This window comes from Urocitellus parryii, chromosome 1, assembly GCF_045843805.1.
Source record: "Urocitellus parryii isolate mUroPar1 chromosome 1, mUroPar1.hap1, whole genome shotgun sequence".
In the NCBI taxonomy this organism is placed as follows: Eukaryota; Metazoa; Chordata; class Mammalia; order Rodentia; family Sciuridae; genus Urocitellus; species Urocitellus parryii.
Genome location: NC_135531.1, coordinates 41,459,806 through 41,474,454, shown reverse-complemented (window position 1 = coordinate 41,474,454; position 14,649 = coordinate 41,459,806). Strand labels below are relative to the sequence as shown.

Sequence of the window (14,649 nt, the reverse complement as noted above, 5' to 3'; positions counted from 1 at the left end):
TTGACCTGTTTTTACTTTTCCTTGTGATGTTGCTTTGTAAAGATCCGTGGGCTATTTTATTTAGATAAGGACCATAGTATATATTGGGGACTCCTGGCTGTGGCACCAAGCAGCTAAGATGGTATTTTCAAGTGGAAATGTTAAGTATGGTATAGGGAGGACCCACATTGATAGTGTCTTCCTTCTGTGGCTGGGGACACATATGTTACTCTTTTTATATATATAAATACATATATATTTTTTTTACTTGGGCACAACACCTTTATTTCACTTGTTTATTTATTTATTTTTATGTGATGCTGAGGATTGAACCCAGGGTCTCGCACGTGTGAGGTGAGCACTCTACCGCTGAGCCATAAGCCCAGCCCCACATATATGTTACTCTTGCAAAAGGGTGTGGGACCTTAGATCCCTTTATCTTTCTAGGTCCACTTAAGTGATTTGTAACTACCTCATTTTGGAGACTCAATTGCCTTGACCACTTAATTTCAATGATAACCATATCCCATAGCAAATGCTTCACATACATTTTTACTTAGAAGCCCAAATATCTTCTTTTGAATCAACAGGAATTGAGACCATTGGCTTTTTAAAATTTTTTTATTTTTTCACTCATCATTTATTTACAAATACACATTATAACTTTTATATACATTGCACATTTACATGGTAGAAAAGTACAAAACTATATATTTAAATGAATTTATATTTAACTTGCCATGTTTGAAAATATAAAATTGCATCAGAAAAAAGTATTATGAAAAGCAAGAAACTTGAACTGATAAAGCTTTGATAGGACTTTCAGTGACACATTGGCTGAAAAAACTAATTTAAAAGGTACAGTCGACTAGCGTAAAGGAAACACCTAAAAGGTTGAATGTGTAGCCTTCACCTTCCTTTAGACACCCATATCACTCCATTTCTTTGGATCTGTAACATCTTAAAAGGATGTTAGAAGTCTAACATTGCTCTCACCCACTTATAAAAGTCTTCATAGGAACAAGAGAACTGAATGAAGGAATTTCCTTAAAGGTGCCTTTCCTCTGTACCTGTATTTGAGTCAGAGTTATAATGCCTTTTGGTCAGTCAAGATTCCTTGTAAACAAAACCCGAGGGATCATGTATGTACAGATCAGGCAGCAGAGAATCCAATAAATAAACATGACAGAAACTGACATGCAAGTTTGTTAAAAGTGGAAAAGAATCTAACAACAGTGAAATGAAGGGAGACAGATGAGTGAATGGATAGTAAGGAATGGACTCAAATGGTTTACAAGGGGGAAAAAAAAAGCTTTTACTTTACAGGCAAGAGACCTCACAATAAATAACAACTGCTCTTCCTTTCACTGATAAACTTCTTCAAAAACAAGGTGTACAGTCAACCAGACATTTTATGTATAAATTATAAAACATGACACAGTATAAATAAATGTCTACAAGTCTCAACTATGGGCCTCATCCAGTAGACCTCACAATGACCGCCTCTCCGTGCCCAATGAGTAACAAGGTGGCCTGGGAGAGAGTTTAGGACAAATGTCCTTTAATGTATACTTTTTCCCCCCAAATAAATAAGCATACACTTATTTACAGTATGGACAATATATTTTCTTTTTTCTTTTTTTTTTTGTTTTTGTTTTTTTGTTTTTGTTTGTTTTTTGCCCAAAGGCTATGTCAACACTGAACACTGGTGGAGGGTTTACCACTCTAGAATGGAAGATATAGGAAAGCTGTAGTCCTGGTCTTCATCTTCCTCCTCTTCCTCGGTGTCTTCCGAAATGGCTAGATGGGGGAATACAGGGGAGCTGTTGTTTAAATATGGACAACAACAGCGCAGAAGCAGCTCAGTGTATGTTTTCAAAGCCCTCTGATACAGCCATATTACAATGCTGCATTTTTATGTGACTTGTAGTGAGATTTTTTTTTGGCATCTGCTTATAAGTTTAATTAAAAAAACCCATAAATCTATGAAGTCAAAAACTGCAGAAAGTTCTGAAGAATCAATGGCTCAGGTTTTACGGGCAGATTCCTGAAATTAGATAAAAAGCGCTCGTGTTCTATGTATAACTGCTTTGGGTCCTTAATTCAGAGTTAGTAGAGGCAGTGGCCCCTGTGTGATAATATAAAGCTGTCGTTGGGGGGGAAAACATAACTTTTGAAGCAGTTAGTTTAGATTCAAGTGTTAATGAAGCAAACAGCAAAGCATACTACTACAGCAAAAGAATTAGGGGCAAACAACTGGAAACAGGTTTTTAGAGCAACGCAATTGATGATCATCAGGTAAGTCCTAAAAGCCAGGAAACATTGTGCGGAGAATTTTTTTCTATGGATCATTGAATTGTTGGTGAAATTTAGCAGCTACCTAAGTTACACAGAAATGGGTTTATGTGGGGAGGTTTGCGTGCTTTTCAAGTGTCCATTCCCTAGAGCTTGCCTGGGAATGCCTTAAATTGCACCAAGGTTACAAATCGCACTTACAGTTGCAAGATCCAGAGTGTTTTACTTCTAGCAGCACACCTGAGGAGCAGGCAGCCTCCTTCATGGCACATTCATTGGCATAGGTGGCATTGTCACTGGCACAGACAGGCTCATCCGACTTACTGTCAGGGCACAGCTCATCACAGAGGGAACACCGGCCTCTGCCAACCTTGAAGTCCCATAAACATTTTTTTCCACCACTGCATTGGATATCTTCACAGGACTTTGCTTCTAGGATATAATACATCTGTGATGAGTAAACTGATTGTCCCATTTCCCTTTTATTTTTCTAGTTCCCTATTAATAAATATAAACATATAATTTATATTTTATTACTTACTCATGGGGATAATGAAAATGTAATGCAAAATGATTGATAATTAAATACACACAAAGACACACACACCATGAACTACTACACCCACATGAACTACTACAGAAGTTCATGAAAACAATATTTTTCAAAACAGGATTTCACAGTTAAATATGCATCTGATTATTTCCTACAAGTGGGATCTTTTAGAAGAGCAAGAATTCCATCAACTACTGGAATCTGATAACAGATTTTAGGAACTGTTAAATAATTACTTTTTGCTTCTAGCAAGTCTAGCACTTCAAAAAATGTGCAAGATTGTGTAGTTCTAAGTTTTCTAAGATGGAATATTGTTTTCTGCTTCCTGCTGGCATTTGAATATATATGTCATTGCTTCCAGAAGACAATGGTTTCCACAAGGAATGCTGTGGTCAAAACAGTTTACCCAAACTGGGAAGTGTTGCTTGCTCTGCTGAAGCTATGCATTTGGGGAAGTCATGGACTACTCAATGGTTAAATCCACATTTTTAATAACAGAACTAGCTTTTTCAATCCTCTATTATCTCTTTTCTTTCCTTAATACCTACTGATACACTTTCCCTCATAGGCTAATCCAATGGATCTGCCCAGGAGGCAGGTGGCCTTTCTCAGGTGGCAGGCACTGGAGTAGGTTACTCCATCATTCCCACAGAGATACTGCTCAGAGGAGGTGGGCTCTGGGCAAATCCGGTTACATGTCACACAGTAGGCATTATTGGTCTGGTCCACCACACACGTGGAGCTGCCTGGGCAGTAAACATCCCGGCAGGTCTCTGAAAAAAAAAAAAAAAAGGAAACATTTCAATAGGCCCTTTCTAGTCCTTAGGGAGTAAGCATTTGGCAATATCAAGGAAATCATGAGAGAGAAGCCTCAGCTTTCAAAAGGTACTTTGGGGGGCTCAGGAGGCTGAAGCAGGAGGATCACGAGTTCAAAGCCAGCCTCAGCAATTTAGCAAGGTGCTAAGCAACTCAGTGAGACCCTGTCTCTAATAAAATACAGAACAGGGGTAGGGATGTGGCTCAGTGGTCGAATGCCCCTGAGTTCAATCTCTAGTACCCCGCCCCTCACATACAAAAAGGTACTTTGGGAGCCTGGTAGTTTTCAAAAGGACATATATGACTCTCAGTTGGTTCCCTCAGCAAACTTAATGACCCTTTAGAAGTAAGAAAAGGACTCCTTTATTTGGTATCACTATTATCATTATTGCTATTATTAGGATCTTACTATGGGTTATCCTATTCCACAGGGGTCTTCCAGAGTGTCAACTTAAGGTAGAACACTGAAGGGAGTAGGGATCTTGTTTAAGGGTGGGACCTACTTTTACATTTGCCCTGGTACTGAACTTCCAGTTCTGGCTGCTCTTTACATCTGGCCTTGAGGAGTGCACATTCGTTGCGGTAGGTTTTGCCATCCAGCCCACAGACTGGACCCTTCCAGGTGATATTGGAACAATCTGGGGCGCAGACGCAGCGTGGTTTGTTCTTCTTGTTCATTCGGCATTTTTTCCCGGGTCCACAGTCCACATTCTCACACGTTTCTAGGAGTTGGAGAGAAGCACTGTTAGAAACCAGGGTCAGGCAGTGGCCAGGTCAGCCAGGAGGGCTGCACAAGCCTTGCGAAATCTTGCAACCCTGGTTGTGCTGGAGGGGCCCATCAAGTCCTTTCCTAGAAGACTCAGAGGGGGTTAAGGGGTGAGGACTGTGGATCTGGACCAGCCTGCATCTCAAAAAGCACATGTTGGCTGGTTTTACCACCACATGGGACCTCTGCAGACCTTGTTTTGCCTACAGCATGTAACAGGCTGGATTTGACCCAGCTAATGAGAGCTGGGGGAAAAATGGGAGAGTCCACCAACAAAGCTCTCCTAGTCCCAAGCCCTAGCTAGTTAGTGCTGAAGCTGAGGGTTAGACGCCCTCTACTGAGGGCTTGAAAGTTGGGGAGGAAGAGCCCTACCTTTACAGGGGATGCAGTTAGGAGCACCCCCATTGAAAATCATCCACTTGAAGAGCGTATTGTCATTCACATCCTCCTCTGTCCATGAGGTGCTAAGACGACCAGTACTGCAGCACTCCTCTTTGCTCAGTTCTGTCTTGTACAGGACCTGGCAACGGCCATTCTTGGCTTGGCGAAGCCAGCAATTCCCAGCTGTGAAGAGACAGGGGTGGGGAGGTGAATGAGTGAGCAGTGGGATAAGGGGAGGGAGTCTGCCATCGCGGGAGCAAAGAAGACCCCAGGCAGATGGGGAGGGGGCAAGCGTGGAGAGAGGGGGTGTGGTGGGGGTGGAGGAGAGAGAGAGACAGACAGACGGGGAAAAAAGCAGAAAATAAATTGAAGAGGGTGGAGAGGTGAGAAACCGGGTGAAAGGAAGCCCTGCTCACCAAGGTGGGAGGTGGGCGAGGGGGAGGGAGGGCGAGAGGGAGAAGCCAGAGCGCCCTAGCCATATCAATGTCAGTTACCAGTGACCCAGACACAACACGTGCAGCTTGCATTGACTTTTACTAGACTGTTTACTTTTATTCGTCCCATTTCATAACCTGCAGCGACTGGAAGAGCAGATTAAAAGAACCTGACAAAAACAGGATGCGACGGATGTTTTTACATGTTGGTTTCATGTAGGCGGTAAGGGAATTATTTGTGACAGGGGTTAAGAAAGTAGGAGAACGAGAGGAGAGAGAGAGAAGAGAAAGAAAGAAACAGAGACAGAGACATGCAGGGACAGATCAAGAAAAAGGCATTTGTGAAAAATGAAAGCAAAAAGCAACCCGGCCCAGCCTGGAGCTGCCCTGAGCGGCCTCGAGGCGAGGCGCAGCCCGCCCGACGGGCCGTTTTGCAATCCGTCAGACCCGTAGCATACCGCAGCCGCTTCGATCTTTCGAAATCTCCAAGGGTTGCTTTCCCTGGCGCCCACCTTCCCAGCACCCGAGGTAGCACCTCTACCCGAAAGGCGGGCAGACCACAGCAGTGCGGGACAGACGGTGAGGGGCAGTGCCCAGAATGGCAGTTTACAACGCACAAAATGTGAACTCTAAAGCTGGGAAAGTAACTCGTTAAAGGGTGGGTGCTTCTAAACCATTTCATGGTCATATATACCTACCTCGTACCTACCAAGAAATATTTGCAAATAGTTTCTCCCCTCTTCCCTCTTTTCAATGTTCATAATTTGGGCAGAAGGACTTTTCATGAATCACCAATGCAACTTTAACAATAATTGGACCGCAAGCTGCTACTATCATTATTTTAAAAATTCTCTCCAAAGACTAATTGAGAATAAAGCAAGTCAAGTTTTAAAAGATAAACTTCAGAAATTTCCTCTTAATTTATGTCAAAATCTAAATCAGTTGTTAGGGGGTCACTATTGAACAGAAAGTTAACAGAGCAATGAGGCAAAAGGGAAAAAAAACTGTAAAGTACTCAAAATACTTCGGGGTAATAATTTGGCTCTTTTTTTCGGGGTTGGGGGAGGGGGTAGAAAGGAGCATCCATTAAGCAGAAAACTACTTCCCTCTAAAATTTTCAGCACCCACATTTCCAAGTTTGGGCAAAGTTTCTGAAACCACGTCCTCCAGCCACGCAAGAAAATTTGGTATTTCTTCCTTATTCGCCACCCCAGGTCATTTTTTAAAAGTCACCAAAAGATGTGAGAGGAAGATAGGTCAGATTGCAAATGGGTCTATTGAAATCTCCAGGCTACTGATGCTTGCTTATTCCTCTCTTCAGAGCCAACCACCAGAGATAACATCTAAAATCACCGTGGCCAGAACTTGGAGCATCTAACACTTAACTACTGAGAGACTCTAGCTCATTCCCTTTCCCTTTTTAAGGATAATCGAGCTGCAAACTCCTTTCCTAGCTCTAAAGTGTCATTGCCTTCAATTTTTTCACTTCTCTCCATCCCGGAGTCTCTTAAGTTGGTCCAACATCTTCCAAGAGCAGCGTTGTTCTGAACAGACCAAGTGGAGACGACAGAAAAGTAGAATCCCCTGCCCTTTGCCCAGCCTAGCCGGCGCATCCCCCCCTCACTCACCCTGGGCGCTGCGGTCCTCCATGAACTGGCAGAGCAGCAGCAGCAGGAGGCAAAGCCCGCCGGGCTGGTGCCTGGCGCGGACCATCCTGGGGGCAGGCGCGGGGCGAGGAGCGCGGCGGCGCTGGGAGCGGGCGCGGCGGCGGGTGGCTCGGGGAAGCGGCGCGCGTCGCAGAGGCGAGCGGCGGAGGGCGCAGCGATCCCGGCGCAGCCCCGCGCTCGCCGCCGGCCGCCCGCGCGATTCAATGGACGTCAGAAGCCGGGCGCAGCCGCGCTTTAAATCTAGACGGGGGTCTCCGCGGTTTGCGGTGGGCGGTCTCCCAGTGTGTGGGGCTGTGGGAGGGCGGCCGCGAGCGAGGGTGTACGCGGCTCCTTGGGGGTGGGGAGCTTTTAAAAGTTCAGTGTGAATCAGGTGACATTTCCCACCTCTGGAAACCCTTCCCAATTATCTGTCGGAGGTGCTCGAAATCAAAGCAGCAGGAGGGGAATCGCGGAGTTCTTATTTGCGTAGGAGCGAGAGGGAGGGGGGAAGGCGACCGGCGCGGGGGGTGGGGGCGACGCGTCGGGGGTGGGGAGTGGGGAAGAACACCCACTTCAGTCCTGCACGCCGCCGCTCGCAGGCAACGCCGGCGCGCCCGGGGTGGCGTGTGAGAGTGTGTGTGTGTGTGTGTGTGTGTGTGTGTGTGTGTGTGTGTGTGTGTTGGGGGTGGGGACGGGCGCGGCGGGGGCGCTGAAGGAGGCGGCCGGCAGAGCCGGGGGAACCTGGGAGTTTGTGCCCTCACCGCTGTCCCTCTGCTCCCCGGCTCCAGAAAGACTTTGCAAACGCCGGGAGAGCTCGGAGCTGCTGAAACATCCCGCTCCGGGTTAGGGCTAAACGCGCGGGCCTCGCGGCAGTTTCAGGCTCCCGCAGCCTGGGCGCGGGACCCGGCGAATTTTGTGTCTTGAGTCTGTGCGTGCAGACTTTGCGGCCACCCCAAGTCCAGAGTTGTTGCTGAGAGCCCCAGCCCTGACACCTTCCACCCTTGCGGAGACGCGGCCCTCTTTCTCCACTAGTCCGAAGCAAACAAAAATGTTTAACACCTCAGACCCGGCCTCCCCCCAGTCACAGTCACAGTCTCGCCCTCTCCCTTTCTTTTCTCCCCTTTCACTTCGCCGTGTCTGGAGTCGCAGCCCCGAGCGGGGGCGCCGACGTAGGCGGTCTGCCCCCCTCCTTCCCAGCTCCGTGACTCCCCAGTTTCTGTCCTGGGTCTCGGTCTCGTCCCAGTCTCCTTCCTCCTTCTCGTCTCTCTCTCTCTCTCTCTCTCTCTCTCTCTCTCTCTCTCTCTCTCTCTCTCTCTCTCTCCCCCTCTCCCTCTCTCCCTCTCTCCTCCCTCTCTCTCTCTCCCTCTCTCTCCTCGCTGAATAAAAAAGATTGCAACATCGATAATGAACTTCTGTAGCCTCAGTTTATTAAGTACAGTGCCTGGCATTCTTCGCTGAAAGTTGGCGGGTCTCTCATTTATAACATTTTTGGCACCGCTGAATGAAACTGAGGAGGCGATATTTCCTTTTATATAAAACGATTACTTCACGGAAAATGCTATATTGTTTATTCCAAAAGCTGCCTTTCTAATTTCTATTCTTTTCTCTTGTGAAGCCCGAACGACACCAGACAGCAAGTATGCAGACAAAATTCTTGGACATTCGCAGGTCACTGGGATTTGTTCTCCTACGGATTTCAAATCCGGCCCTCTTTCCCCCAGCCCCCTCCCCCCTGCCAGACCCTCCCCCAGTCCTCCTCTCGCCCTCCCACCCCCCATCTTCCATCAACTCCCTCCCACCCCCTCCACAACTGCAAATAACTCAGTGATAACAGATTTTTTTCCACCAACTGCAGGAGATAGTGCTAATCTTTTAATAAAAGATCCCATTACAATGGGATCTGTCTGGACAGACTATAATAGATCCCGAAATACAGCCGTGCTAATATTAGAAGACAGTTGTTTGGGTGCCTCTCAGACGAGCCCAAGCCCCCCTTTGAAAGTGGGCATGAATCACAAAGCCCCGCGGCCGCCGCACCTGCACCGCGCGCATTCGGTGCAGCAGGCTGGTAAAAACGGGTGACCTCGCTGCCGCTTTTCGCTTTATAATTACCGTCGTGAGGACGGGAGGGGAGGGGCGCGGGCGGCCGAGGGAGGCTGGCTTTTTGCTCACTTCAGACGGCTCTGGGGGCTCCACATCCTTCTTAATCTTTCCAGATTCATTTAGTCTGTTTCTCTGTCTCTCTCACTTCTCTTCCCCTCCCATCCTTCCAGTTCTTCCCACATCTCTCCCTACTCCTTCCCCTCTTCTCTTTTCCCTCCCTCTACCCCGACTCTGCCCATACTCTCCCTCCCGTTTCTCCCTCCCCTCTTTCTTTTCCCGTCTCCTTTTCTCTTCCCTCCAATGCATTAATGTAGAGTTGTTTAGTGCCCTCTAATGGCAGACGACATTAACAATTAATAGCAAACTGTCCCCTTTGCAGGAGCCGCCACTTAATGGCATAGTTCCAAAGTTGAATTTATTTCTTCTTTATTCAGAGAGATAGATATGGTGCTTATGCAGTGATCTGCCGGAGGGAGAATTTTTTCTATCCTTCAAAACTTTTACACCCCCCCACCCCGCCGCCGCCTTGGAAAACTTAGTTAAAAGGAAGGGGGAAGCTAACAGTTATTGTTACTTGACTCCCCCCCCCCATACAAATTTTGATTTTTACTGGCAGCCAGAGTCAAACCTTCTGTTTTAACTAGATTTATCAAACCATATATCCATGGCTGGAAATACGTTAAGCATTCTAAATGCATTAAAGATCTTAGATGGTTGATGATTGGATCTTATGTCCACCAATGGCTGTTAAAACTTTGTTTTAGGACTGAAAACATAAGTAACAGGATTTTCTATTTATCCCCCTTTAGGTGTGTGTATGTGTGTGTATGTATGTGTATGTATGTGTGTGTGTGTATATGTATGTATATATATATATATATATATATATACCCTGACTCAGGAAGGACCAAAATCAAAAGCTTTTTCTTAGACTTTTTACCCTAAGATCATACAAAACTTTTATATTGTATTGTGCCCAGTTGAATAGGAAGTCATCTGGCTTAGAGGAATATGAGTTACATGTTAAGCCATAGTTTATTTTCTCAATACTTTTCAAGGAAAGATTGTTTTTTAAAGAGTATATGAATTTTCTTTTTTTTAAAATACCCCCAAACAATGAAAATAGTGATGTACTTTCCATGTTCTTATTAGAATTAAATCTTCTTCATTTACATGTTATCTGTGGATGAAAAAAGGCCATACAAGTGGGCACAAATATTACCTTTTTTATGGGGAGGATCCTCTCTGGCTAGGTGAAATCTGGAATAGAAGCAATTTTGGGGAGTTAATCAAAGAATATTTATTTGGATATTTGAGCAAAAGTATTTAGTTTATTCAGATAATTATTTCTTTTTATGTACTTCATAGGAAAAAGTGTCATAAAACTTTCTAAATTAATTTAATCCAAGATGTATCTGCATAATTCTAAAATGGATAAAAAGTAAAAATTATATTTCTTTTATATCAAATTATCAGAGTATTTTTTTTTTTTTACCACATTGACTGCATTGATTAGTTGTTTTGGCATCATGTAATTGTCTTGGTTAGGCCAAAGCGGACAGAGTAGCTTTCATTGTAAAACAAAACAAAACAAAACAAAAAAACCACCACTCATAGGAGTCCTTTCGTACCAGAGGAAGACCCAACACAAGATTACTTCTCGCCCTAGAGAGGGTGGCCCTGCGGGTCAGGGTTGAGGTCACTGGCAAACATACTGTGGAAAACACAAGTGCTGTGTTGCTTTTACCCTTGTGAATAAGCAGCTTGGTATTTGTTTAATGATACAAGCCCATCCTGTTTTTCAGCTGCACCTTGGATAGTATTGATCTGTTTGGGAGAATGTCTGCTCCGATCGGTCACCAGGACTCTTGTCATCCCAGGTTATTTTCTGGTTATATCTGAGGAAATGAGACCCAGGTCAATACTGGTTCTATAAAGGCCTCCTGTGGGCATCAGCAAGAGATTCATCCAATTTCTGTGGTACAAATTGATACACCCGTTTGGTGACATCACAGAAAGATTTGCTATTTCTTTTACTGTTTTATCTCCTATATGTATTAATATTGGGTTGGTAGGTATCTAAATGTCAAGGGGACATTTTAAAATAAAAATGCTGTCTTTCATATTTGTCATATGCCTCCAAGTTTGACTTCTTACTTTTTTCCTTTCTGCTCTGCCAAAAAAGTAAATGTAAATTATGAGAAACACAATAGGACCACTTTGTAACTGAATTTCTGGGCAGCACACAAAAAAACTTCTGTTCTCTGATTTTTTTTTTTGTCTGCTTCAAAAGATATCTTCCTTCTGAAGTTTATAAATTTAAAATATTAGAATTTAGCAAATGATTCATACTAGCTCCCAATATAGCTATTGAATTAATATGCAATTATTTGAGATCAGAACAGGTTAATTTCAACCCCTAAAAAGAGAATATGAAGGGAGAGGATGAGTTATGTGTAGCAAATTTGGAAGTTATGAACTGATAATTTTTACTTTTTTGACTTAAAAGTCAAACTTTTTTTTTTTTGTGGTTCTAGGAATTGAACCCAGGATTTTGTGTATTCGAGGTAAGTACTCTATCAACTGAGCTATAACCCAAGCCCAAACTTTTTTTAAAGTTAGGTGTTTTGCAAAATAAATAAGTTTTTAAATGCAAATAATCAATTTTTATTAAATAATAGTATTTGACCATTTAAGAAGCAGGTTGAAATTAATTAAAAATCAGATTTTGTCCTTTTAAGTACAAACACAGTTAATAAGTGATGGCTGGGGAAAAGTAGTTCTGTATTGGCTGAATTATTGCAAAACTAAAAAATTGGTTAAGAAATGTGAATACATATAGGCAATGTTTATTGAAGATATGCAAACCAGAACTATTAAAAATTATAATATGTACTTTTAAATACAATATTATGAAAACAATTTTTCTTCTTTTCAGTGTTGCTTTGGTCAATCAGAGACAGCCCTTTCTGTGTAACAGCAGTATTATCTCCTTCTGTGTAACATTTGAATTGCATTATTCTCCCCTCCAATTTAAAAACTATTTTGGATTTTCAGAAGTCAGCTAAGATATGTGGCACATAGTCAATTTTAACTAACCATGTCAGCATATATAGTTCAGTATAATTAAGTAAGTAAAATAAACCTTAGTAAAAAATTCCAGTTATGCCGCAGGACAGAAATGTTATATTGGATTAATGGAAAGTTCTAATGTGTTTCAGTTCACTTTGACAATACAAATAATTCACATTTAGGTATGACTGAAAATATCAGTGTGTGACCTTTAGCACTTTTTACTCGGATTCCATTTAAGCTTTCTACTGCATGGAAAAGTGTGAAGAAAGCAAACCAGTGTTTGTTGTTCTGTGCCCCACCCCATGTTCAAAACAATATGTCAATCAAAGAACCTGGATTATTCATTGGCCTAATGTGAGTTGGTATGCTGCAGTTAATTTTGTATATTTTGGTTTCTGATACCTAACTTTAGATTTCCATGGAGTAGAAGTGGTTTACACGTTTAATAGTTTTTACCTAAATGTTTTCCTTATTGCCAGCCATAGTTGATACAATTGCCATTTGATCACCCATGATGTTGTCATCCTCATTTTTTTAATTTCACTTGAATCCTGTCTCATTTCTGATGCCTAATTCACCTAAAAAGTGAAATATTATGCCTAAAATTCACAACAGTTAGACATGAGTTGGAGCATTCTATTGAGTAGCTTTGTAGATTTTTCAGTCATTGATATGCTTTAAATGTATGTGCCACTCCAAAATTCATATGTTGAACCTGAATCCCTAGGTAATAGTGTTAAGAAGGGGAGCCTTTGGGAGGTGATTAGGACCCTCATGGTTTCTGCCCTTATGAGTGAGATTAGAGCCCTTACAAAAGGGTTTAAGGGAAAGGGATTCCACTTCTGCTTTCACCATTCTACTTTGGAAGAACATGTTAATAAGGTACTATGTTGCATCTGAGAATGAGCTTTAGCAGATAAAGAATATGCTGGTGCCTTGATCTTGGACTTCCCAGACTAAAGAACTGTAAAGCAGCAAATTTCCATAGTTTATAATTACCCAGTCTGTTTTTTTTTAATATTAGCAAAATGAGTTATAATGGTCCTTATTCTTGAAAGAGAAATATATTTCAAATCCATTTGCATTTTGCTTTAGCACCAGGTTTTTAAAAAAAACAACAAACACTTGTATCTGAAGTCTGACTTGTTCTATTGGCCTATTTGTTAATCCTATGCCAGTATCACACTATTTTGATTACGGTGGTTTCAGAGTAAGTAATAAAGCCAGGAAGTGTAGTTTTTACAACTTTATTCTTCTTTATTCTTCTAATTTTCTTCAAGATTACTTTAGATATTTTAGTCACTTTCCTATATAACTTTTTATGTTTTATTTATTTTTACACAGTTTGATGAGATTATGATTGGGATAGATCAACTTGGAGTAAATTGATATTTTAACTATTTTGAATCTTCAAAACCATGAATATATACTTCTTTTTATTACTTAGTTTTTCTTTAATTTCTGTTAACTATGGTTTGTGGGTTGGTTTTGTATTTTGGCTGTTACTGAAAAACAAATATGAAAGTAGAATATTATTATATGCAATATTCAGGTCCATAACTCAAAGGAACTCAATGTATTATGAAGGCTGATACTTGTTCTCATTCTTCCGAAGTCTGATTACCTATGGTCAGTCAAAAAGAAGTATTGAGCACAGTTTCCAGGAATGATGTGCTAACTCATCAGAATCTCTTGCATGCCTTTTTTGGGTGTTTCTTTTTATTATAGTCACTCTTTTCAATAAATAGTTTATCACCATGAGATTTACATTTATGGGGGTTAAAATTGATACTCTATTGCTTTGTGTTCTTTTAAATAATATTTTATAATTTTTGTATAAAGGGATTCTTATTCAAAACAATCCATTACTGTGTGTTTGTTTTGAGAGGTAGAAGCATGCAATTTCCATTATGCCAATATTTGGGTGGCAGTTACTTTCTGCCTTTACTCTTTATTGGTGAGTTATGACATCTTTTTAGTTGTCATTGCTCTTTCTTATTCATTCACTCTCCCTTTTCTTTCCCCTTATATTTCATTTTTTCCACACTCCAGAAGGGTAAGTATGACAATCTAAACTTGTACCTTTTTGCAGCATGTATTGGCTTATTTTTTTATGTAAATGTCACATTCAAAAGTAAGCAATACTTTGTATTGTTTATCCAACAGTACTATTAAATATTTAACAATGGGTTGAGGTCAAATGGTGATGACACAACATGTGGAAATACGGGACAGATGATGCATTAAGTGTTGAAATAAATTATTTCAACACATGGTGAGCCTTGCTATTTTTTGGACTAGAATAGAAATATATATATATATATATATATATATATATATATGTACACACACATACACACACACATAATGAAATCTAGTAGATGAATAACTTTTAGGCAGCCTTGTTCAATGTGTGCTTAATCTTCTATAAATAGTTACTGTTAAGCAATATAAAGTTGTTAGTATGTATAGGAGGCTCATTTATTTAGTTTTCCAATACGTTAGATAAATAATTCTTTTGAACTGGTCTCTGTGATTTCCCTGCAAATAAGGATATGAAAATCATCAACAGGAAGCATGTGTTAATGGCTCACATGCTCG

The 14,649-nt window shown here is 41.7% G+C and overlaps 1 protein-coding gene across 1 annotated transcript; it reads right to left on the bottom strand.

Annotated features, from left to right (window-relative positions):
• Nucleotides 1-666: 666 nt before the first annotated feature.
• Nucleotides 667-6,937, bottom strand: Fst (follistatin). The gene is made up of 6 exons (XM_026385943.2): nucleotides 6,853-6,937; nucleotides 4,782-4,973; nucleotides 4,147-4,365; nucleotides 3,376-3,600; nucleotides 2,476-2,706; nucleotides 667-1,779 (listed from the first exon to the last, which is right to left on the bottom strand). The coding sequence occupies exons 1-6, from the start codon at nucleotides 6,935-6,937 to the stop codon at nucleotides 1,697-1,699; spliced, it is 1,035 nt and encodes a 344-aa protein (XP_026241728.1). The 3' UTR covers nucleotides 667-1,696.
• Nucleotides 6,938-14,649: the final 7,712 nt, after the last annotated feature.